We start from the raw sequence: 27,542 nt of genomic DNA, 5'->3' as shown, positions 1-27,542 counted from the left end.
TAGGGAGAAGTACTTTTTAATGTTCAGGGCCATACAATTAGTTTATTGTACAGCATACAGCCTACAATGTACTGTACTACAGTATACAATACTAAATGGACAAAATGGTGATTAATTTCCTTCTTGTCTTTGGGCTGAGTCAGCCAGAACATTTCGATGACGTCACACACAACGCAATATTGTCTCTCCTGAAGCAACGGGGGAAGAAGCTTCTTGTGTGCCATATCAAGCCCTGATGATTCCTCTGCTCTGGTGTAGGATTGTCTAATTATACACTTTCCTTAAAACTATTCAATCAGATTCAGGAAAGGTGAGTATGGCGTGAGGTACAGTACACATTCATAAACTGCCCATTGCACTCATCCTCACATTGTTTCTTCTAACCATGCTTAGACAATCTCCTTCCCACTTTCAATAACCTGTTTGCTTATATCGGTTGTGTCACATTATTTGAAAAACGTGACATCAATTTTGAGTGGTTGTGTTTGATCAATGGCATCTTTTTTTGTATTGTAATTTGTATTTGATTGTTGCTACTTGTGTTTACCAGCAGGGATGACGTGTGCATTTGAGTGCAGAATGTGTTTTGAGAATGAGAATGTTTAGAGTGTTGCTGAAAAGTGCTTTAGCATGTGAAATGGTTTAAGGTATTGATAACAGACTACACGATTAGCTAAATCAGGTCAGGCAACTGAGAACTTAGTTCAGCCCATGGGTTTTAGTGTTTTAGCAACTAAGAAAAACCGTCATTTACGTTAGTCAATTTTAAGTCACTTGTAAGTCTCATTGGATAAATCCATCTGCTAAATGAGCAAATGTGATTTAAATATAAATTTGTTCTTGCTAGTTTGTTCTCCATGACAGATGCATTTATTTTTAATAAGTTTTCTTCCCACTGAAAATTACTGTACATCATTTAAATTGCCCAGAAACTTGGGAGAATCATAATGTAAAGCAAAGATATGAAAATTGTTAAAAAAAATTGTTATTTAAAAAAAAGGCTATTATTATGGTTATTGTTACACCAGTATTTTGCCTAACTGGATTGAGAAGATCCAATCTATTGGTCATGTAGTGGCATCACTGTAGCTTCTGTTTGGAGTTGGCTCCATTTAGAGAGGATGAAAGGCCATTGGAATGACTGTGTTTAGGATATCCAACCTTAGCCATTCTGCCACCCTCCGTTTTCCTCTTTTTGTATGTCTGTAGAGTAAAATAATTTAATTGTTAAAAACTGGCAACACTGGAAGCATGACAGAACACATACAGCCCCATACAGCAATAGCCCTAATGACATACAAAGTCCCAATCCTAAAGAAGTAGAACACTCTTCAAAATGGCAATTTGTTTTGTGCTACAATCTGAAATACATATTTTCCTTCTTTCTTTCCTTCCTTCCTTCCTTCCTTCCTTCTTTCTTTCTTTCTTTCTTTCTTTCTTTCTTTGTCTTTCTTTCTTTCTTTCTTTCTTTCTTTATTTCTTTCTTTCTTTATTTTTATTTTAGGTCACAGCCATATCACCCTGCAGCTCAAGACCAGTTACTCACTGAAGTTAAGCAGGGCTGAGCCTGGTCAGTACCTGGATGGGAGACCACATGGAAAAACTGTTACTGTTGGAAGTGTTGTTGGTGAGGCCAGCAGGGGGCGCTCATCCTATGGTCTGTGTGAGTCCTATTGCCCCAGTAAAAAGTCAAGGGGACTATACTGTCAGTGGGCGCAGTGTTTTGGACGAGACAATTAGGTCCTGACTCTCTGTGGCTATTAAAAAAATCCAATGGCACTTCTCGTGAAGAGTAGGGGTGTAACCCCGGTGTCTTGGCCAAATTCCCTCTCGGCCCTTAACCATCATGGCCTCCCAATCATCCCCATCCACTGAATTGGCTCTATCTCTCTCTCCACTCCACCAATAACTGGTGTGAGGTGAGCGCACTGGCACTGTTAACTGCTGTCGCACCACCCAAGTGGATGCTGCACACTGGTGGTGCTGTGATGAGACCCCACCTCATGATTGTGAAGCCCTTTGGGTGCATACAAGATAAATGTGCTATATAAATACACATACATACATACAAGTCCCTAGGTCATACTTTCATCAAACATTGAGGAGATTGCAATAACAATAGCCACCATATTTTCTTTTCATATGCCACTTGCTTGGCAATTGGGCTGTCGTGTGGATTTTAACTATAACACTTATCAAACATGTATATCTAAAATTTGCAAGTATTCCTAAATCTCACCTGAATGTAGAAGTTGACAAACAGGATCACAAGTGTGCACATGTAGAAGGTTTGAAATTTTAGACATCCCAGTGGGAAACCACAAGGAACAACCCATGCGCTTACTGTGTGTGTTATAGTCAGTACAAACTGAACCTGAAAGAAAAAGAAGTTATTGAAACACATGGAATAAAAGAAATGAACATAACATATTAAAATGACAGGGAGGCATGTCTGGACGATTGAAAATATAAAAGGAAATAGAAATGTAAGAGCACAGTGTAATAGTTAGTCTGATTACTGACCAGCTGAGCCTGGGTGAGGTAACGTTTCCACCACAGATATTTGTGCATGGATGGGATGGTTGCCAGACCATAGTAAGAATACATGAGGACATGGATGAAACTGTTTAGAGTTGGCCCAAAGAAACCTGGACAAAGATGTTGTAATAATTAGCTTGACATGAACTACCATTGCACTTGACCATGTGCAATTTTTTTTGAAATGTTCTAGAAATGTAAAAAAATAAGAATAATTTCAATGTTAAAACTAATGAAACATTACTTGATACAATAGTTGTCCTCCTGGCTCACTTACTCTGTCCACATGGTATCCAGTTGAGAACACACCACCAGATGTTAAACATAGAGGCATGATGATACACATGTAGGAAACTAATTTGGCTGTTTTTCTTCCTCAGCACAATGAAGATAGTGTCCAGGAATTCAATCAGCTTCGAGAAATAGTACCACCATAGTACTTTTGCTACCTATACATGTAAAACAAAAGAAATGGCAAGCAAAAGAAATTAAGTGCACTGATTAATATATTTCTGGTTTTCCCCCTAACTGATGAAGTGTTTTTATTTTTATTTGACTTTTTTATTTTATAAAAGGCCTTCTTTGAACATATATTCCCATGACTATTTTACAGTATGTGAGGAAAGGTTCATTTGGACAAAATGTTCCTTTACTTACTAAAGCTGTTCTTGGGTGCGTTTCCGAAAACCATCATTAGCCAACTGATGTCGCAAGTTCCGTCGTTACAAACATAGTTCACTGATTTGACGTTTCTCAAATCCGTAGTTCCAACAAACATTCGCAAACTGCGTCGCAAACTTGTGCACTTGCAACTACACCTCTGGAGCTGTAGTTACAAACATAGTTCCTGGCTGGGTTCTATTCCCAGTTATCCATCCTTTGCCCTATTCGTTTAAAAATTCTAACATTTAAACTTGGAATGATTGAAAAAAAAAAAAAACGTTGAAGTCATCACTCTTAGGTGTAATTTGCTTTCAAAGTATTTGTAGTTCAGTTTTAGCGATCTTCATGTTTACAATTGCGCTCCCTTTTCGCAGTGCACTTTGAAAACATTTTGAACATGTCATTTTGAACACAGCCGAGCGGAATCTCCAAAGCTAGTATATTATTACAGTCATTGCTCCAAAGCTTGTGAAAACAAAAACATAGCATTCTTTTATTTTTTTGTTGGTTATTTATTAAGAAATGTAGCCTATAATGTGGGGCTATTAGTTAACACATTTCTGCAGTGGTTTGAACGTGAGTGATAATCTCCCGGAAATCTCACGTCTCTCTCCCGGTCCTCAAATATGTCGTGCACCCTTCTCACCCCTCCCCACCGCATCCCTCATCGCTCTTCAGACACATCGCGCGCACCTTGTCAAACACCACCAACCCCCCCTCCCCCCCGACAGCTGAGCGGGACAAAATAAACCATGAAACTGACCAATGTGAGGAGAGTTTACTCACAAGTGACTTGTTTTAGCTCTTTCTGTCTGTTTAGAAACTTTGCCGTGTGAAAGTGAACCACGAGCAACATTGTAACAATTTTAATCCCTGTTTCGGAACAACTAAATCAACTGAATTTCACAGGTGTGAAAGCACCCTAAGGCCCAATCCCAATTCTACCCCTTAGCCCTTCCCCTTACCCCCTACCCCTAATTCTCTTGTCACAATTTTCTTTAGCTTGAAGGCGTAGGGCTAAGGAGAAGGAGTGAGTAGCCCTTCAAATGAAGATTTTTTAGGACCACACTCGAAACCAAGGGGTAAGAAAATTTCCCAGAATACACCAGCCACAGTTGCACCCGGAAGTAAGAGATCCACAAATTAGTAATTTTTGTCATTATTACGAACTTTTACAACAAACAAGCACATGTTTTAACATATTCATAACCGCGTTTGTGTTTTACCGTCATGCTGTAGTGCTGTCCCAATTCTTAGGGGTAAATTTTTAAGCCCTTCCCCTTCACACTCGGTTTTAAGGGCCAAGAGGAAGGGGTAGGGGTACAAAAATAGAATTGGGAAGTGACAAGATGTGAGAGATTATCTCACCTCTCAATCTCCAGTGAGAAAATATTATAGTTCAGAATGCATAATATTACAGTAGCAGCATAATAAGGGTATGTGTCTACCAAAGTGTTTCATTCCCATCCAAGCACATCTTTTATTGTAGTTTTAATAAGGCAGCCATGTTTTTAGGATGCCATCAACATGGCGAGTCATTGTTTAGATAAGATTTAGTTGGAGAATATAACTTAATGAGTGCAATTGAGATGTAAAGAGACGTTCAACTGGGAATACCAAAAATGTTTTTGAACCAAATAATCTAGCCTGTCTGTAATATGAGAGCATCATACCAATATCCGTACCTACAGCATCAGTATTTTCACGAGCAACAAAAATAGTCTGAACAGCATGATACAATAATCGGATGTACTGTATTTCTTACCCTGATATCTGCCTCACCAACTTCGTCCAGTGCCTGACACTGAAGACGGTAACCTGCAGACCAGACTGCTGATATCAGCTACCAAACACATGAAACACAGCATTAGGTAATAGCTTAAAGAGAACTCGACATTGGCAGATGAGCACATGTACTGCTATTGTAAGATCCAAACATACTGTATGCTCACTTACCTCAACTAGCATGTAGAAAGACAATACAGTAACAGAGAAGTTGTACAGCAGTAAAACATTTTTCAGAGAGTATGCTGGTCTGTTTCTCATGTATTTTGTTCCCAGGTAGATTGCTAGGAGGTAGGTGATGGTGAGCAAAAATGTTGGTGTGTAGGAATCCAGCAGCAGCCATCCTCTCACGCGGGTATCTGACATCAAACAAACATGTCACTTACTCAACATGTCTGGGTAAGATCATTTTCAGGAAATCTTCTTAAATACAATGCTTTCAAATTTTTTGGGACATCTGCCTTTACATATACAAGAACTTTAATGATATCCCAATCTTAATCAGAGGATTGCAATAAGGTTCAACACTTGCAAAGGCATTTTTAAACTTCTATTGGGTTAAAGTCAGGACTCTCATCCATGTCTTTAAGGACCTTGCTTTGTGTGCAGTCATGTTGGAACAAGTGGCCATACCCAGACTGTTCCACTAAAGTTAGGAGCATACAATTGCTCAAAGTGTCTTGGAAATATTAAGAGCTCCTTTCACTTGAACTAAGTGGGCAAGGAAAGCAACCTATGCACCAAATGCACGATTATCTTTTGTCCTGGCTTTGCAATCAAAACAATGTTCTTATAATGAAAATCAATGGGGCAAAAACAACATAATGAAAGGGTAGTAAATTTGAACAATACCCAAGGGGTAATTCACTTTAAAGCAGGGGTCTCAAACCTCTAGCCCGCGGGCCATTTGTGGCCCTCCCTCTCCTCCCTCCGGCCCGTGCCGGAGATTCGAGATTCGAAATAATGAGATTCAACCCCCCCAAAACATATATTTTTGAATCATTGTTGTGTAGTCACATATAGCCACTTGTGGTTTTGACTGTCCCCCTACTGGATGTTTAAAGTGCTGTAATATGTTCGGGTTACTTTCGTTTTCTCTCAGCGTGTGGTCGAAAGTAACAGTGTCATCACTAGCTCCATTGAGTGCATAGTGTCTGACATTGCATCTCTGAGCGATGCAATCTCAGCTTGCATCATAAAGGCTGCATCTAGATACTACTGAAAGTAACGCACATGCATGTTATTTCTGGGGCTGATTTTAACATTGAAATATATGTCCGTAAGTGAGAATATTGAAAATATTATAAAAATAATTGCATAAATTCTAAAAATAAATATGAAAATGTTTTCAAATTAGATTTACAGATTGTGCATTGTCATTAAATATTTATGTTAAATGTAGACATTAAAGAATTACAAGGATAGTAGTAATGAATAATTTTATAATAAAGTTTTTTCATCTTAGATATATTGATACCAGCCTAAATTTTAATGGTAGAAAAAAATAGTAATTATATTTACCTAAGCTAAACTTATTAAAAAAGATTATTCTAATCCACCAATTATTACAATTAATAACCTTAATTTATGTTTATGTATAAGCACAAGTATAATGTAATAATTTGGGTGTGAAAGATTTAATAACCCATTCATATATGCTGGGCAAAATATCCCACTGTCTGCCTTTGTGTTTTTGTGTGTCTTGTTTTTCATCTTTGTTCCCTGCTCTGTCCAGCCCTGCCGCTTGTGAGTTACCGGCTGCTGGTATCCTCTGCCAGGCTGCTTCTGGTTGAGAGCCTACAACCCTCCAGAGACTGTACTCTACACTGACTCATCCAAGGCCTTCACCACCATCACTTACCCGTTCCACTTTGTCTGTCCATCAACCCCACTTAACTCATTCTGCATTTGGGTCCTCCTTCCAGAGTCATGACAGAATGAACTGGCTAAAACCTGGACCCAGTTTCAGTCCTGTTCAATTTTAGGTCAACCAAGTGAGCTATCACCCACCCAACTCCAGCTGAGCTTCTTGAAGCTACCACAGCCCATTCTGAAACCACTGAATATCCTCCTATTATCAGAAGATCTGTCAAGTCAATTAACCTTGTTCCTGTGTTCCAGCCTACAGTACCCGTTCCTGTTCCTGAGTCGATAGTGTTTTCCACTTCACCTAAATACAAGTTACTAAATACAAGATACTACAGAGGTGAAGAAGTGTGCTGTTTCTGTTGTAAGCGATGAAGGATGTTCCTCTACTCTATAGTCCTTGTGTCCCAAATAAACCAGATTTAGTCAGCCCAGTTTTCTTTGCTATTCGTCATATCAAGACCTATGTTCTGTGCCTTCAACAAGTGCCCACACAGGCCATCGGAGTCAGCTGCCTTATCTGATTTAACAGAAGCTATTCCTGAGTGGCCTGATCAGCATATTTTGGCCATGGAGGCTAGCCCTGAGGCTGTCAGTGTGCCCATTATGGCCACAGAGGCAAGCACAGAGTACCCTGCTCTCCCTATCACATTTGATGAGGTCAGTCCCAAGATGTCCATTGACTCAAAAGCAGAGGCATTTCTGTTTTATTTGCCTGTCTTGACAAACCTATAGATGAGATCCTGTCACTCCATTAAAAAGCGAATGTCCTACGTCCTCCCAGAACCCGCTCACCCTTCTGAGATTGCCATTCCTAAGCCCTCTTGCACTCCAGAGAGAGCTGTCCCAGAGCAGGCCTCTGCTTCAGAGAGAGCCATTGCAAAACCTGTTTAGAAAGAGCAGTCCCAGACTCTGCTCCTGCTCCAGGGAGAGTAGCCCCTGAGTGTTTTCGATAGATGGCTCCAGTCCCCAAGTGCTGTGAAATTAAGGATTCAGCCCCAGAGCATAGCACAGTGCCAGCCCCTGAGGTGTTTTACAGCAATAGCTTCAGTCCCCATACACTGTAAAATCAAGACTTCAGCCCCAGACTAGTGTAGTGTCGACTTTAGCCCCTAATTATTTTCCAGAGATTGCTCCATCCCCAAGCACTGTGTGAAGACTTCAGCTATTGACCTCTGACCAGTATCAGCTCCAATCCCTGTACCTTGTCGAGTGTTTGCATCTGTCCTTGATCCAGTTCCTGCTATCCCTGTACACTGTCCTGTGTCTGTTCCTGTCACCAAACCAGTTGTTTCTTCTGAACACAGCCCAGTTCCCACTTTTGTCCCTGAAATAGACTCTGTTGCCCCTGAACTCATCCTATGTCTGTTCTTGTCATGCTTCCCCTGAATGCAGTCCAGTAACCCCTCCTATCCTTAAACCAGTTTGTTGGCCCTGGGCACTGTTTTACCAAGTTTCTTAATAAAAGTTGCACATAGGTCCCATCTCTGTTGACCTATTCATTAAAAAGTAAAGAAAATATGAAAGAAAAAGATTTTGTACAACACTATGAGCTTTGTTACCTTGCATCTGTGTCCTGCAGCAGCAATTTTTCGATAATTACCAGCCAAACTAAAAGAAACAAGACTTTCTCCAGAAGAAAAATATAATAAGAAATACTGTGCAAATGTCTCCAACTGTACAGTATATAGGACACATCTTTGCACCCAAACTTGAACCATTATGACATACTGCTTTGAGGTACAAAGTACTCTAGTTATCTGAATGCTGCTAATACAGATAATCCAAATGGTATTGTGAAACAACAAGGATTCTCAAAAACTGATTATAGACAATTTCATAAGATCAAAAAGTTCTTTGAGTGTAAGGATTAAGACTGCTACCATGACCAAGCTTGAGGGGACCTATCATGTTTTCCTATTATTTTCCCTTGAAAGGGTTAGATTACTAAAGATATATAAATGTTGCATTTCATACACTGTAAATAATGGAGTACAATACGCATACTCCATACATCTTTTCCACTGTTGGGTCACTGGAGGGGGTCACAAATCTATCCCAACATGCTGAGAAGCACTCTGAATTGATGAAAGATTTCCCACAGAAAGACCTGACTTAAATCACCACTGTGCTACCCAATTTATTTTAGTATTTAGGCTCATTGCAAACATACAATGTTGTAAATTACCTATTAATACCTTTTAGAGATCTGGTGATAACAGTTTTCATAAACACCAGTAATTCAGTTAAGAATTGTGTACAGTTGAAGTCAGAATTATTAGCCACCCCCTCGCCCCCTCTTGATTTTTTTTCTTTTTAAAATATTTCCCAAATGATGTTTAACAGGGCAAGGACATTTTCACAGTATGTCTGATAATATTTTTTCTTATTTTATTTCGGGGGCTAATAATTCAGGGGGGCTAATAATTCTGACTTCAACTGTATATTACCATTAAATTACAGGTATGATGCTATGAGTGAACAAGCTATGGTGAAAAGTTTGCTTACAGTAAGCTGATGCTTTTCAAACTTGTTATATGAATGTCTTAATAATAATTTCTCCAGAGTTTGGACACTGATCAAGTAGTTTAAACATTATTATATTCACCATGCACACCCTTACAGTTACCAAGACCAATTTTTAAATTTAAAATAGAAATTAAATTATAAATAGATAGATATTTTATTTAATATATAATAATATATATTTTATTTAAAATCCAGCTACACACTTTATTCTGTTTTAACTAAGCTCTGAACAATAAAGCTGCTAAAATATTTTGTGCAACAGTAAAAAATAATGTCATCATTCTAAAGAATGCTTACAGCTTATTTTATTTTAGATCCCTTTGTATAATTATCCAACATTTTAATGATTTACTTATTTGTTTCTTAGTTTCTTTGACCCTGCCAAAACAGTTAAATAGATTCAAAAAGGGTTCTTGTAAAATGACTTTTTCAAAAAAGGTGGTGTTTTCCTTTAATGAATAGAATACAATTATTAAAAACATTATAAGCACTATAATAAAGACTATAAACATGGTGTAAAACATTCATAAATCTCATGAAACATGTGTGCATGTGAAATCTAAAGCATGTGAGCTGCTCTTTGAAGAGAATGCAGCCATATCCTATTTTAGAAATCTCACTTGCAGTCAAATACATATTTATTTTTGCAAAAGAAAAATATATCTTATCATACCAGATATGTTTAAACTTAAAAAAGGACTGGTGAGAGAACATTTTAGTTTATTCATTCTTCTGCTTCCAATACAAAACCGAAGAATATCAAAAGACAAAATTTAAATCTCTCTTTCCAGCTTGCAGATCCACTTAACGAATGAGGTCAACAGCACAGAGAAGGTGGCGTTTAGCAGTTGTTGAATGTGCATTGCAACTACAGAGAAATAAAGACTCCATGAACTGTCATTCAAAGCAGTTGCTATGGTTATTTTATGTTTGGAGGGGAGCACATTTATTTTAAACTGTGATCGAAATTGACTGGATCTATCAGCGCATCTAAACAATCCACACCCTCCAGCCAATCAGAATAAATCATTTTTATACTGTACATGTAAAATAATGTTCATATATTGTATTAATTGTTTGTTTGTTTGTTTGTTTGTTTTAGCAAGGTATGTGTCTACTTTATATGTTTATTGTGTATTAAACAACGATAATGTAACACAGTAATCGAGTAAACAATTTTGTTGTGACTTGACAATTGTAGCATTAATGACTGCTAATATGGCTGCACGGTGGCACAGTGGGTAGCATGTTCACCTCACAGCAAGAAGGTCACTGGTTCAAGCCTCGGCTGGGTCAGTTGACGTTTCTGTGTGGAGTTTGAATGTTCTTCCTGTGCTCCGGTGAATTGGGTTGGCTAAACTGTCCGTAGTGTATGTGTGTAAATGAGCAACAGTGAATGAGCAAATGAGTATGTATGAATGTTTCCCAGTGATGGGTTGCAGCTGCAAGGGCATCCGCTGTGTTAAACATGTGCTGGATAAGTTGGCGGTTTATTCCGCTGTGGCGACCCCAGATTAATAAAGGGACTAAGCCGAAAAGAAAATGAATGAATGACTGCTTATATTAAAATACTAGTTGTTTCTGGATCACTGATGAACATGGACATATGTCAGCAAAAGCATGCTGTACAGTGGACTGATATTATTTTACATGCTGAAGGTGAGTGAGCTAAATGACTGAGAATGAGGTATATGTTCAAGGACGTTTCATTTTTAGTAAGCCAGCTCAATCGCTGTTAGTGAATCGTTGTGCCATTAAATAAAATCGCTGCATTTAAGATCTTTTTTTTTTTTAAGTCAATAATCTTTACTGCCTGATTTATGCAATATAAAGTTGAGTCTCAGACCAGACAAGACACACTGCATTAAATTCCATAGTTCTGCGCCATCTGTTTAAAATATGGACATTTATTTTGAAACAGCATTTTCAATGGAGTTTCTCTGATCACCTGTTGCTCTTGATGGCGCGTGCATTTAAAAAGTGTTTCTCATTTTACACCTGAACATGCTTAAGTCTATTTAACTGTGTCAAAATTAATAGTTTCTTCGGTGCACCGCGATGCAGACGCGGACAATTCGGTATCGGTTCAGTAATAATCATAACCGGTTATTATGTACCGACGTCATTTGTCTCATATGCGATATGTCGCCGCAGCTTACTATGGTGAGGGAGGCCAGTGCGAGTATTTAAAATGCTCCAACTACTTGAAAACGCAGAAACTGTGCAGAATTTCACTACGTGTGTGTTTGCTGGACAGTCTTTTACTGACACTTACAGCAGAGGCCCCTATTTCACTGAGATTGAGAGAATAAATTAAACTCCATATCTCTCTCTCTCTCACTGTGGGCCCATTTGACCTGCTGGCGTGACTTTTCCTCTCCTCTCGGTGGTTACAGCGATAGTTCTGAATACAGACACGAGCGCGTGCCTGCAGAGTTTTCTCCACTGTGTCTATCATGGATCAGCTGTGAACGCCGCTGCCGCTTATCAGTGTCAATTATCTGTGAGTAGCGTAGAGCGCAAGAGCCAATCACAGCCCTTTTTGTTGAGCATGTGACCAATCAAAGGGGTGTAAGAGAATTTGGTAGACAGATCAGAAAGAGAGTGGGGTATTTATATTTGTTTATATTATTTGCTATAAAAGCTTGTGTTGTTTAAAGGTACAGTTTATATATCTGACTGTTTGTATTAAATGACAAAATTTTATTACAAATAGTATATAAATATAAGTATATTTATACATTTAATACAAGAATTGCTGCTGAGAAGAAAATATGAAACTGTGTATGGAAAGCACCGTCAATGCACCGAGATATCGAATTTAACCGAATCGATGACATGATAATCGTAACCGAACCGTGCGACCAGTGTAGGTCCACAGCTCTACTGATTAACTTATATTACACTACAATGATGCTTTATAAGGAACATTATGAAATGAAAAATAGTCACAGTAATCTTTCACCAGAAGTTTATCTGTGGCTAAAAAACACTATCTTAGCACATAGCCCATTCCACTTGGCAAAACATCAGCAAGGCTCACTTATTGTTTATATACAGTAGAAACTTGGCACAGAGGCATGTGACTGTTCAATAGGGATGCACCGATACCATTTTTTAAAAACCAGACCGATCTTGATCTCGATCGATCCAGATTTTTTTCTAATCATAACACAGTTTCTATAGTTCTGGTGCTAAACTTAAATAATATATCTTCTTTAGTAAAAATAAACACACCTATAGGCCTATACATGACAGACGGCAAAATCTACCTAAAACATGATGCTTGCTGTAAACTAGGCTACATTATTTGAGCATTCGTTATGACATTGATCTGTTGTGGTCCAGCTTATGTTTCCTATTTTAATATTAAGATTTTTCTTTGAAATCTGCAAAAGGCTACCACTATTGACAGTACTCGTTGGTTAAATAAATCAGCCTTTTAGCAAAATACTTTCCTGCAGGTTTGACGCAGACTAAACTAAACTGTCTGAGGCCAGTTTTACTTAATTTCTCGCCAAATCTCGCCATGAGTAAGACGGAGAAAGTTCAAAACAAGGTCCGCTTAGGCTTATATGCTTCAACACCAACACAAACTGGTCTGTTAAATAAAATGTTGATATAAATAAAATTACAGAGAAATATTTACAGAGTAGCCTATATTAGGCTAAATAATTTTCTGTTAATCACAATCCATATTGCGCTCGTCAGTTTCACTTTTATTAATTGAATCAGCTACTTTGACCACAATGAGCCACGCTTTACAAACTATTCACAGCACTTAAATGTATTCCCCTAGGAAGAATAAACTCAGTCGGAAGGATGAGAGAACAAAAACTTATTGTGAGAATAATCTTATGGAGCAGCGCGTGAATGAAGCAATTGATGCATCGGAGACACAGCTGCAGCCCTCCAGTATCTATGGTCACTTTCAAAACAGCAGCTCAAAGGGAAGAAAACAGTGCGTTGAGGATCTGTCCAATGTATTATTGAGCCTTTTCTAATTTAACATTTCAGGTAGGCCTACTTAGCCTACAAAGAGCAGGTAATAACCCTCTCTACTGTAGTGTTGCGAATGCGATCTGCTGATCTATATAACAAACACAGCGCAACATGATTTAGAAGCAGCAATGAACTCCTTGTTGCAGGTCAAAATAAAGCCATTTAATGCAAAACTAAATCCATTTCTCCACTAATTATTTATTTAAAATTGGTTTATCTTTATCTTGAGCCCTATCCCAATTCTACCCCTTAGCCCTTTCCCTTAATTGGTGCCCCAATTCTCTTTAGCTTGAAGGCGTAGGGCTAAGGGGAAGGGCTAGATAGCCCTTGATATGGAGATTTTTCAGGACCACACTTGAAACCAAAGGGTAAGAAAATTTCCCAGAATACAACATCTGCAATGACAGCATGGCTGCACACAGAAGTAAGGAGATACACAAATTAGTATTATTTTGTCATCACTGCAAAAAACAAAAATGCATATGTTTTAATACATTCATAACGGTGTTTGTTTTACCATCACGCTTTTTAAAAAATGTATAATCCCTAATAATATCTCCTGTATAGTAGTTCCAAAACATTCTGACACTCAATGACACTGGAATACCCTGTCAGAAAAGTCTAGTGGCTGGGAATGACCTTTTTACAGTGTCTGGTATAATTTGTGTTTACATAGATGAATCTGGTCATGGTGTAAATGCACAGTACAGTTCCGATCTTATTGCTACATTTTATCGTTCTGATAACATGATATTGTTGCCTTCCATGATTTCCTGAAGATAAATACAAAAAAATAACACAACTGGAATAACTACAGCAGTCACCAACGTCGATCTCATATGAAGCAAGAGATCATGATGACATATGATGATGTGTGCAGGTGTTGTAGTGCTGTCCCATTTCTTAAGGGTAAATTTTGAAGCCCTTCTACTTCACACTCTGTTTCAAGGGTCAAGGGGTATAGGGGTACAAAAACAGAATTGGGATTGGACCTTAGTGTGCTGACATTTTACTTCATTAATTACTGTAGTTGAAATTTTCCTTTACCATGAGTTCCTATTACACTGCATGTGACATTAACAAATCCTGGACTTTGAATCATCTTCTAGTTTGCTAATAGCTTTTTTATCATTAGATTTACACAATTGCTTGTCACAAATCTCTGTTATCAATAAGTGCTCTTAAAACGTGTACTGTTTGTCCTTAATTAAGACCTTTTGGCCATGTATTGTCTTACTACTGCAGCCCTGGTCATAAATAGAAAGTAAAAGTTCACCTCTGAGGCCACCACCAGCTAATTAAACCACTGAAGGTGAATCAGTAATCTTGATTGAGCTAAAACAGAATTTCTAGAAACAGGTTTCTGCACTCTCTGAAAAAAACACAGTGGTACAAATAATGTTCCCTAAGGAACAATTTTGTACCTTTGTAAAAGTTGTACCTTATACAGTACAGAAAATGCCTCTTTGTTCTGTACCTTTTATGGTATAATTGAAATGAAGATACACTATTGTTCTCATAAAAAAGGTACATAAGTGTTGGACAACTCCTTTATTACAGTATCTATGAAAATAAATATTACTGGAAAGGCAAAGTGATTTTATGAACAATTTCCATATTAAAGCATGAATCATCATTTAAAAGCATATGTTTAAAGAAACTCATAAACATTAATTATTAGGTTCTATACTACAAAACAACTGGTAAAACATAAAACTATAGGTGTTGTAAACTAAACATTTAAGGCATTTTAAATAAACATTTGCAGGTACAATATTGTATCTGCAGGTTTTAAAAACCAAAAGGTACATTTTGGTTTCCCATGGTACGAATCATGTCCTTAAAAGGTACAAACTGCAATGGTACAAATTTGTTTCTTTGTCTTCAGGTACAGTTCTGTTCTATGAAAAGGTACTGCCCCAGTGTCAAGGGTTTGTACCTTCTTTGGTACAACATTGTACCATTTTTATGAGAGTGTGGATCAATGATTATGGTAAGAGCTGAAAAATTTTAAGAAAAGGCCAAGTAGCACAAACATTTTATAGTCAGTTCTTATGGGTGTTTCAAATGTTACGATGTCTTTAGAATGGTCCAATCTTAGTCAATGAAAATTGAATATTTAATATTAAAACAGTACAACGTTTACAAACCTTGGTGAGGACAGCAACATGCAAGTAAATATATATTGCATCTGCTTTTTGCAACTTCAAGACAAAACTTGTTTCAAAGTGATGGTCATTTGTTGTCAATGTTTTTCAATTAGATCATTAATCTGATAAAATGCTGAATATTTATTATTAAAATGCAATATTTGAATTCCATTCCACATCCTACCCAGTTAGGTCCTCCATACAATATACAATTTGATGGCTATGAACACAAATATAGATGATGCAACTATGAATGTTTTGCTATGTATTGTGTGCAAAAATGCTTAAATATACACATTATATTCACTCTGTCAGAATAAGTGCTTCTGTCTCTTGTGATGACTCATGCAAACTCTTCACTCTTTACCTTATTTACTATCTTCATTCATTAAAGCTTGTCTAGTGAGACACTTGTTTGCTTTATCTACCAACTGCAGACTAGTTCAAAGTTTAGCAATGGCTTGCTAGGACTGATTGGCTGATTATCTATCTCGTATCTTGGATATTGTCACACCACTTGGCTAAGACCCCATTTACATTAACGCATTCTAGTTTTAAAACATATAACTTTTGCTTTGGTTATGCCTTTCATCCACACTACCCTGGAGATTTCGACCCCCTAACACTGAAATTTATGCAAACACTGCAGAGGACATTTTTGTTAGCAAATGCTACTGCTCTGTGCCAGTGTGCACAAGCAAAACAGACATCTGAAAATGCTCCCTGATTGGATATTTTGTGCCGTTGCATCTTATTATTTAAGTCCCTAACACATACAACAGAACAAAATCAGTGAGTTCACTGTCACTCGCTTTTTAATGCTGCCTGACCTCTTCAGAAACTCTCAGCAGTGATTGCTCTCTTGTTACTCTCTTTGGCAGCACTGTCACAAGGTTCAAAGTTGAGGGAAGGAGGAGGCTGGAGCAGTTTAGAGAATGGATTTATAGTTTAGATTATTTCATTTTTAAAGGGAAGTACAGCATGACATGTTGTGGCAAAGTTAGCTATAGAACTAATTTGCATCTGTATTCCCCGAGGAATGCAGATATAATATTGTTTAATGTATAATGGTGGTTGATGGAGCATTTGGAGTTTTCTGGGGCTTTTCTACGCTGCTGCTGGCCTACCAAAAGCAGCCAGAAGGAGGAGTAAGAGTAGATGCAAGTAAAAAATTCTAATAACCATATTATTTAAAAAGACTGCCAGAGATTAATGAAACAGCAGCAGATTTTAAGTTTAGTTTTGGGTTGAGTGTGCTGACTGTTCTTGAAACATACAGTTGAAGTCAGAATTATTAGCCCCCCTTTGATTTTTTTTTCTTTTTAAAATATTTCCCAAATGATGTTTCAAGAGTTCACACTTAGCTCACGATTTATACATAGCTTGTTTGGCGTGCTGTCCCGGGAGAGAGCCCTGAGCTCAAGGTATCCTCGAGCCCAGGGCTCCCTCCTTTCACAGGGCGAGGGGAGACTGAGATCAGGTTGATCTGAAACTCCCCCGCTGCTGAGGCCAAGGTGAACTTCCTGAGAGTAAGACATTAGAAAAAAGATTTAGGCTTATTTTATCTATAATATAGAGCACATTTGGATATTGGGAGAAAACCAGGGAACCCGGGGGAAACCCACACGGAGAACATGCAAACTCTGCACAGGAACACCAGATGGCCCAGTGAAGACCCAACGCCATTGGTATTTTTGCTGTGAGGCAAACGTGCTAGTCACTGGGCCACCGTGCCGCCCATTCTGGATAAAGGTGGAAGAAGGGGAGGAGGGGGGTTTCTTCCAGACGAAGATAGTTGTAGAAAGGAAATGAGGATATATATAGTGACTTGGGATCCTTTGATTGGAGGATCATGATTAGCTAATGTGGACCAGCTGGGTCAATCATGAGCACATGCTCCTCTCGAAATTAGTTTAAAATTTAAACTTCACTTAACAGAGCAAGGAAATTTTCACAGTATGTCTGATAATATTTTTTCTTCTGGAGAAAGTCTTATTTGTTTTATTTCGGCTAGAATAAAAGCAGTTTTTAATTTTTTTAAACACAATTTTTAGGACAAAAATATTAGCCCCTTTAAGCTAAATTTTTTGATAGTCAGAACAAACCATCATTATACAATAACTTGCCTAATTACCCTAACCTGCCTAATTAACACTTTAAGCTGTACACTTTAAGAAGTGTCTTGAAAAATATCTAGTAAAATATTATTTACTGTCATCATGGCATAGATTAAAAAAAAATCTGATATGAGAGATAAGTTATTAAATCTATTGTTTAGAAATGTGTTGAAAAAAAATCTTCTTTCCATAAAGCAGAAATTGGGGGAAAAAATAAAAAGGGAGGCTAATAATTCTGACATCAACTGTACAGTACATAACTACTTTTTGGTGAGTCCTCAAAGAACCAAAGAATTCTCTGAGAAAATTAGTAATAATTGATATAATTAATATGGCTATTCTTAGACCTAGTCAATTTCGCTTTGTTGCATGTTTGTATATTTTCAAAAATCCCTCCCCTTCCTTTGGCTTATTCCCTGCTTTATCAGGGGTTGTCACAGCAGGAACCACCAGATACTCTGGCATAAGTTGTACACAGTGAATGCCCTTTCAGCCATAATCCAGCAGTGAGAGTACACTGAAAGAAATTATTTTTGCAAAATTGTTGCAAACCATTTATCTGGACTGAATTTAAACACAAAATAAACTTAGTAATGGTTAACTTCATTTGTTTGTTTAAATTCAGCCCATATAAACAGTTTGCAGCCACTTACCTTAAAAAATAGTCAATCCAATGAATCATTTTTTTTCAGTGTACAACCCTCACTGCTGGGAAACACCCACAAACTTCCATTAACACAGTACGAATTTTTGCAGCAACTATATTTAACTATACCGAATGTTTTTGAATTCTTGGGGGACACCGTAGCACCCGGAGGCAACCCACACAGACACAGAGAGAACATACAAACTCTACACAGAAATATCTCCTAGCTGGGATTTGAACCAGCAACCTTCCTACTCAGAGGCTGCTCAGAGACTGTGCTGTCCACATATTTTGAATATAAATATTTACTTACTGCTAAGAGCAGATTATGCACTGTTTCACTGAATAAAAGCAAACAGGGGATAACAGCATTATATTAAAACTATAGTACTATTCACAATGGCACAACGTATAATATCAAGACGGAAAAGGATTAAAAGTGCAAACCTCTTTCTCCAAATAGGCTGTCCAATACAGAATTCAGCAGCTTATCAAATTTTTCAAATGAGTTCTGAAATAAAAGAAAAGAAAATATTAGAATTTCTATTAAAGAAGATTCATTCACTGCTGATTTACAGCATACACAGCAACACATAAACAGTCAGACTGCAAGATTCAGGAATAATTGTCCTATATGAATGCAGACAGATGCATAAAATTTCTAGACTATTTCACCTTTTAGATATTTGTTTGACATGAAGTTTGACACATGCAGGCCAATTTTCTTTTGTTTTTGACCCCATTCTATAACAATTTATCCTAAACAAATATGATTTTGAATGTATTCTCTGAAATGGCTTGTATTTCTCGTTAATCAGCAAAAAAACTCAAATGCAGAAATAGCTGAAATAAAATGCAAACTCTCCATACTACAGTGACAACATTGTCCTCTCTTGTTTTAGAGGTCACTGTTTCTGTCTGCCCTACACGGTCTAATTTTTGACAGTTTAAAGCAGTAATTGTACCATAAACTTATTTGATCATGATGGGAAAAGAAAACATGACATCTTAGCTTATAAAGAGGGAAGATGTGCAAGGAACAGCCTTTTTTTTTTTTTGCAAAATGAAAAAAAAACTGTTTAATATTTTAATTTAAACTTTAAATTTGATGTTTTTAGGGTACACATTTCTGGAGCGTAGTATCGCCACTGTAACCCAGTTAAATATTACTGAAGAGTAAATTTAAGGCATATTTGAAATATATATGGATCATCCTATATTACAAAATTCAATCAAGATAGAAAAGCAATGGGTTAAAACTTAGGACATCCTAATATTCAAATGCATGTAGATAAACTTTTAGCTGCAAGTTAATATAATTATTATTTTCTGTATACGTAATTACTTTATCAATGATTTGTGTATATTTAATCACTTTATCTAGGACCTTATCAGTCTCTCAGATAATTCTGGAGGAAGTCTAGAGTTTTTTTGCATATCTCTCTCCACAGCATTTTAGTCAGGATGACCTGCTGTAAATTGTCTGGTGTACTTGGGATCATTGTCATAATCATCTCGAAAACCTCTGCTGATTATCAGTTAAAGCATTGGATTAATTATTTTTGTTAATGCTATACTGCACATTGGTGTTCATCTGAGTATTTCTTTCTTCTAAATTGTAAGACCTATTAAAGATCAGATAATTTTTTTATCTCTTGATATGGTAAAAGGAAATTTCATAGCGTGTCTTTTTTCACATCACTGTTCACACAAGCTTAATATTGAAGTGGTGTTAAGGGAAAAAAATTGGTCCCACTTTATATTAAGGGGCCTTTCATTTGTTGAAATGTTTGTATTGTGATAATGCATTAATGAAATGTATTTATATGATTAATAAAAATATATATTTTACTACTTAGCAGTTTTGAAAAAAAATCGGGAGGACACAAATACAGTATATTAGGACATGAATCTGAATTATAAGGACAGCAAACGGCAGTGGTAAAGGCTTGAAATCTGAATACACCCAACATAGCCCTGAATAGATACTGTGGGTCAAGTAGGGTAGACGGAGTACAGTTAAAACTTTTTTGCTTTTTTTTTCCATCACTACACAAAATGTTGAAGTTAAGTTATTTTACACATATTTCTTTCTTTCTTTTTTCTTGCTTTTTTCTTGCTTATTTTCTTTGAGGCTTATATACTAAAATATCATGAATTGATAATAGCCATAACAGCTTATATTTTCCATAATTAGTTTAGAAACAAGGTGTATTTTTGCCCCATTCAGATTTAGATTCCATTAGACAAAATAGAAATAAAATAGTTAACACTGGAAACAATATAGCAAACTGTACAAAATGTAAAATGACAGTAAAAACATACATAAAAATAGTAATGTAAAACAACAAAAACTGAAAAAAAAAGAAAAGTTTAATGGTCAACGGTGGCAAATGCAGACATAATTGTATGTCTCGTTTGTTTGTGTCAAAAAAGGACCAGGATTGAGAACCACTGCATTAAGCTTAGAGGTGTTTATACTGTACCGACAGTACATTTTATTTCCATACCTGTATATTCTACCCATACCCTACCTCTGAGCCTATAATAAGTGTGCTTGCAATTTGAGTACATTACACACACAGCATACATAGTGTGCTTGTGCATCAATTTACCACCATGTAAATATTAATATAAAACATGTTCAATATTAATAAACAGTTGAAATATCACAAATTTGTATTTTTAAAGCATAATTTGCATAGAAGGTGTGTAAATGTGACTTGTATATGACATTGTAGAAAATGCTTTAGAAATAAAGATGACTAGACTTTTTCAGTAATATAATTATAATAAATCAGAGCCAGTATAGTACTAGTCTTGCAATAAAAATTATGGTGGGACTACATTTTATAGGGTACTAGGCTTGGAATCGAATTTGTTTTAGGCATTTTCATCCTAATTTTAGGCATTAGCATTTTCTTGGATAATACAGTCATATTACAGGATAATATATTTACACATATGAGTTGGTTAAAGCTTTACACCTTGGGTTGGACTGAAGTAAATTATTCCAGTTGTACAGTGTTTTTTATACTATGATGCGTTTATCTGAAAATAATGGCACACTTTTGAATCCTTACCAGCATAAAAAATCTTGCTCATACATTGTACTGCCCAGGGAACATTTGGGGTTCAACGCACTTACCTCAGCTGTGGTATTGAGAGTGGAAGAAAATGCTGGTTACTACCCCCTGTGTGTGTGTTAAAAGTTAATGTGATTCTTAAAAAAGAAACTTTTAAAATTATAAAAGCCTTTTAGTTCATCTATGTATTTATTTGTGTGTTTTTTCATTTTAGTTATGCGGTTTTTACAATATACTTTGTGTGTGTGTGTGAGAGAGAGTGAGTGAGTGACTGAGTGAAAAAGCATCGGTATTCTGCACTGAAGTTAGGGCAAGTTCACCACATGTGTTGTTGATGATGTGACGTGATTGTACCTGACAACGCATATTTACAGCTTTGTCAACAATATTAGTTTGAAAAAAAAAAGTTTAGTCAGAAATGGACTATTAATCATTTTAGAGAAACGCATAAAGGCATACTCAGAAAAGTGAAGCTGAGAGTTTTTAGATTATGTGATTGTACCAAACCAGAAAGTTATCTTTATCAGCATCATTTCTCATCAATGAGAAATCTCACGCAAAACATGTATTACCGGTTAACACGGCGGTCCTTACCATATTTACTAGTTCCGTTAAACAGCAGTACGGGACAGCTGAAAACTGTGGACCGATCCAGGAAGCCCGCTCCTCCGCTGTGAAATGAATGAATTAGAGAACGAACGAATCCGCGTCCGAACCCAAAAGCCCTAGAGAGTGACGCGAGGTGGCGCGGTTATGCCAAAAGAGTAACGGAAGTGAGGATGACCAATAGGGACTCACTTCTTGGCTGTTACGATAGCATGGACTATCAGATGACAGGTTCACAGTCTGAACTAATTCAACCCTGCGAGGGCCCACAGAAAGAACTCAGAAACCCGCAAAAAGTTTTCAGATCGTTAGTTAACGACCTGATGTTATCAAAAGTTATGGGAAATAAATAAGGGGTACGTTCAAGTGTTTTTAGAAAAATTGCTAGCTCACTCATATTTTTTTTTTTTTAGTTTTTATTTTATTCATGAATAAAAATATGCAAACACAATCAGGAGATCAATATAAAAGGAAAACATTTTCTCTGCATTTTTACAGAGAGAAAATCAATAACAAAACAAAGGGGTAAGTGAATTACTATAGTAGCTTATGGAAGTGAAATTAAATAAATTAAATATGAGCATTACAGGAAGGCTATTGAATCTAATCAAAGTAAACAATTAATAGTTCTTTATAAAAGTACCAAAGATCTGATGGATTTTTTGTTGTTACACCTATGCAAAGATTTGAACAGTGAGTCAAGCTCAATCAGAAAATGTTGAAAAGTAGAGATTGAAAGCTGTGCATTTTTGTTCATGTACACTCTCAGAAATAAAGGTACGCCAGCTGTCACTGGGGTGGTGCCTTTTCAAAAGGTTCAAATTTGTACCTAAAAGATCCATATTAATACCTCTCGGGTACATATTAACAGTGGTGTTTACAAATTACAAATACTCAAACTACTGTAATTGAGTAGTTTTTCCTCAGGAATTGTAATTTACCAAGTAGTTTTAAAATGTGTACTTTTACTTTCCCTTAAGTACATCTTTAGTGCTGTAACTGTAATTTTACTCCACTACTTCAACCTGCAGTCACTACTTTTTTTTTCTTGTCTATGGGGATTACAAAAATCTGTCCTGCGATTCCTGTTCAGTCAAATCAAACATAGAAGGTAAATCGCACCATAATGAACTACCTCAAGACATGGACGATTCATAATTGCAGCAAACTGTTTTGAAGCATTAAAAGCATCCATGAAGATGTCAAATATCTTTACAAACATTGACCCAGAGACTCTTTAGATGCATGTTACTGATAAGATGACAGCTGTGTACTGTATGATGACCGAAATGGCCTTAAACACCCAGCAGGCACAAGTCCTCAACATGACGTCAGATTGATGTTGTACCCTAACATCATGGAGGTTGCCTTTAAAAAAAAAAATGAAAATCCGGTTGACGTCAGAACTCAATGTCAGGCCAATGTCAATGTCCAGCGACCATTAATGTCTGATGATGTTACAGCTTGACGTTGTGTGGATGTTACCACCATGATGTCTACCAGATGTTGGATTTTGGTTGTCATATCTTATGAATACATTTATTTGACGTCAATATGATGTTGGTTTATGATGTTGGCTCGACGTTGGATTTTGGTCACTTTCTTACACAACCTAAAATCAACCAAATATCAACGTCATTTGATGACATTATTGGACATCAAAATAACATTGACCTTAGATGCTGGATAGACATTGAATTTTGGTCAACTGACATCACGACCTAAATCTAAGCTAATATTAACGTTTTATGACATTGTGTGCCTGCTGGGCAATAACTAAATGCACTACAGAATGTCACATTTACATACATCCACAAATTACATGTAAACGCATCAGCTTTTCCAGCGTAATACTCACTACTCTTGAGTACTTTTGATATGTCTACTTTTTACTCATACTTTGAGTAATATGTATAACAGATACTTTTACATTTTAGGCAAGTAATGGTACTTTTACTTGAGCATGATTTTTCAGTACTCGTTGGATATCATTGACCATCTTTCGAATATTCTCTCCATCCTTCTCTCTCACGCCGTGCAGTTTAAGAGTCCATTTCCAGCTGTAGTGCTTGGTCTCTCCAATTGCGACTTTGAGGCTTATATTTGCTTTTTGAATCTCCATTGACACAACTTACAGAGATTCCTTGTGCACTGCTACTTCTTTAACAAGCTGAGTAAGAGTAGAGGACAATGTTCGAATCTGCTTAGCTGTTGATACAGTAGTTAATTATTCATTAATTTTCTTTTTTCAGCTTAGTCCTCTTATAAATCAGGGGTCACCACAGCAGAATGAACCGCCAACTTATCCAGCATATTTTTTATGCAGAAGATTCCCTTCCAGCTGCAACCCATCACTGGGAAACACCCATACACTCTTGCATTCACACACATAAACTACTAAATTTAGCTTACCCAATTCACCTATAGGAGATGTCTTTGGACTTGTGAGGGAAACCAGAACACCCAGTGCAAACCCACGTGAACACAGGGAGAAACTCCACACAGAAATGCCAACTGACCCAGCCGAGGCTCCAACCAGTGACTTTCTTGCTGAGGTAACAGCGCTACCCACTGCACCACCACGCCACCCAGTAGTTCATTAGATTGCTGAAATTTTCTGCAATATCTGCTCATACTTTAAGGAAAGCTAGCAGATGGCCATCAAAATATCTGTTGGGCTGTCATCCCTCTCTTTTAGTTCTTTTTTAAAATTTTGTTAGAAACAGGCTTTAAAGGAGTATCAGGTAGCGGGATCACACGGAGATGATTGGAATACAGATGGACAGTTGGCTAGGCCTAAGTTCTTTACCGTGTACTCATAGTGCCCCCTAGTGGTCGAGAACGCCGTTTTCTATTCATCTACAGCACGGATCCTGATGAGATTATATGCGCTGCGTAAATCGAGCTTGGTGTAGTAGTTGGCCTGTCTCAACTGTTCCAATGCAGGAGGAATGAGGGGTAAGGGATAACGGAACTTAATTGTTACTTCATTCAGTCCTCTGTATTTGATGCAGGGTCGTAAACTGCCATCTTTCTTTTTAAAGAAGAATCCAGCGGATGCTGGGGAAGTAGAGGGTCGGATAAAGCCTTTAGCCAACTCCTCTTCGATATACTCAGCCATAGCCTTCGACTCGGGTTGAGAGAGAGGGAATAATCTTCCTTTAGGAGGTACGGAACCAGGGAGTAATTCAATGGCGCAGTCACTGGAGAGGTGTGGTGTTAATTGAGAGGCTTTCTGTTTGTGAAGGCTTCGATTAAATCATGGTATACAATGGGTACCTGTTCATCTTCTGGAGTGATGGCTAGCGTGAGCGCTCTGACAGGAATTTTCTGTAAGGGTTGTATGCAGTGCATCATGCAGGAATCGCTCCATCTGAGAATTTGCCCTTTTCTCCACGAAATATGTGGGTTATGATGAGGTAACCAAGGCAGACCCAGGACCACTGTATGATTAACTGATTCAATTATATAAAACTGTATCTGTTCAGTGTGTAACACCCCAACTTGCAGCTGCATTTCAGTGGTGATGTTGTGGATTCATCCTTCTCCAACAGGACGACCATCTAGCGCTTCCACTGTAAGACATGAGTAACATGAGCTCAGAGACAGTTTATGACATTTTGGCTATGAAGTTTCCTGCTGACCCTGAATCTATTTATGCAGTGGTGTTAATGCTTTCGTTGTTGTGGGTAATGGTCACAGGAATGAGCACCCTAAACAAAGAAGGACCAGTAAAGGAACTCACCGGATGGGAGAACATAGGAGGTCGAATGGGTCCGACTTGGCCACAATAAAGGCAGAGATGATTCTGAAATCTATGATCTCTTTCTTCCTGGGTCAAACGTGTGAACCCAAGCTGTATTGGTTCATAGTGAGAGTTTTCAAGAACAGGGCGAAACATGGAGCAAGAGTTTCTTCTGCTTCGAATAAGATGGTCAATTCGAATCGTAAGTTCAATGAGTTCATTCAGATTCTTTCCCTCATTGCGACAAGCCATTACAACTGTAATGTTGTGGTCAATCCTCGGTGAAAAAGTAGTTTCAGGGTGTCTTCTACCCATGAAGTTTGTGCTGCGAGAGTAGGGAACGTGAGGGCATATTCTGCTGCTGTATTTCATCCCTATGTGAGGCACAATAGTTGGTCACCCTGCAGATGGGAAAAGCCCGGATGCTCAAAAACTTCACGAAATTGTTTGAGGAAAGTTTCAAAGGTGGGATAACTACTTTCATCATCTTTCCAGATCACGGTTGCCTATTCTAACACTCCACTTTTCCTGTTGTAAGTTGCACACAAAGACCACTCGGCTGGTATCTGTAAGATACAATGTTGGTTGCTGGTTAACAAACAGTTAACATTGTTGCAGGAACCCTTTACAACAGGAAGGCGTGCCATCAAATTTTTCAGGGAAAGCTAATCGAGGACTTATGGTAGCTAGAGCACTGGGAGCGATCTGTAGTGTGGAAAACGCCATTGGTACAGAAGGAGACGCTGCCGGGTTGGGTGTGAGGAGCTATTGCATGGCCTTTACTAATTCTTCTGTAAGTGTAGTTAACCGTGTCAACTGCTGATGGTGAGTTGCTAGTTGGGTAGCTTGAGCTGACAGTTCCGTCGATAAATGTGCCAAAGCTGCTGAATCCTGTGGAGGTTAAGTCTTCTGTTGTGATGAGTCAAAAGCCATCGGATCCATTTGCAAGCTTTATTAGCACAATCACAAAATATAACAAACAGAGGGACAAACCAAGAATCAAATCGTAGAGCAGGCAAAGTTTGGGGCAGGAAGAAAACATTCACAGTCAATAAGGCATGCTACAGTTCAGGGCAGGTGGATAACAATCACAGTTAATAAGGCAGGCTAAGAGTTCAGTACACAGATCAGGCAGGAATGGACTGAAAATGCTCGATAATGACTGCTGGGCAAATCAAGACTTCACACCGATCAGTAGCTTGTGTGTGGCTTATATGCACAGAGGTGATTAGAAACACCTGTGCCGCAATCAGTCCCGTGCAGAGGGGCTTATGGGAATTTGAGTCTGGGAAGCCGATTAGAATTCGGGTGATGGCTCCCACTGGTGGTGCACAAGAGGAGTAACCGAGCTCTCACTTACAGTACAACAGGATGATAGATTACACTTGCTGTTTAATAAGAGTTTCCTCGGAATACCATGAAGGACATTAATTGAATTATGAGACAGAGAGCTGTCACACCAAACAGCAAAGAAAAGAGGTTCAGATTCTACATTTCGAGTTTTATCGATCATTTTGATGTTGAGAATTATCATGCTATAAATACGAATAGCATTTAAACACTGCCCGTTTCTCACTGTTCATTTAGATTTTTATGTTATTTTCTGTTTACCTGTATCATTTCTATCTATCCATCTATCCTTTCGTCTGCCTGTTTACATATATGTACATTGTGCTCTTAATATCTATACATATGAACTAGTATGAGTTATTAACTATAGGTTATTTCTCAGTTTCCTGTAAGGGTGGAGTGACAGGAGAGAACCTTTTTGTGAACCTAAATCAGATGTAATGCATGCAGATAAATCTG

The 27,542-nt window shown here is 37.6% G+C and overlaps 1 protein-coding gene across 1 annotated transcript; it reads right to left on the bottom strand.

The window, feature by feature from the left end:
* Positions 1-22,121, bottom strand: elovl2 (ELOVL fatty acid elongase 2). Its single transcript, XM_056450506.1, has 8 exons — positions 21,977-22,121; positions 18,744-18,807; positions 5,158-5,345; positions 4,967-5,044; positions 2,816-2,987; positions 2,524-2,648; positions 2,240-2,374; positions 1-1,203 (listed from the first exon to the last, which is right to left on the bottom strand). Exons 1-8 carry the CDS (start codon positions 21,977-21,979, stop codon positions 1,081-1,083), a joined length of 888 nt encoding a protein of 295 aa, XP_056306481.1. The 5' UTR covers positions 21,980-22,121; the 3' UTR covers positions 1-1,080.
* Between the last annotated feature and the right edge of the window lie 5,421 nt (positions 22,122-27,542).

This window comes from Danio aesculapii, chromosome 24 (genome assembly GCF_903798145.1).
Source record: "Danio aesculapii chromosome 24, fDanAes4.1, whole genome shotgun sequence".
NCBI classification, from domain to species: Eukaryota; Metazoa; Chordata; class Actinopteri; order Cypriniformes; family Danionidae; genus Danio; species Danio aesculapii.
Note: the sequence above shows the minus strand (reverse complement) of the source record. Positions and strands in the feature narration are given on the sequence as shown.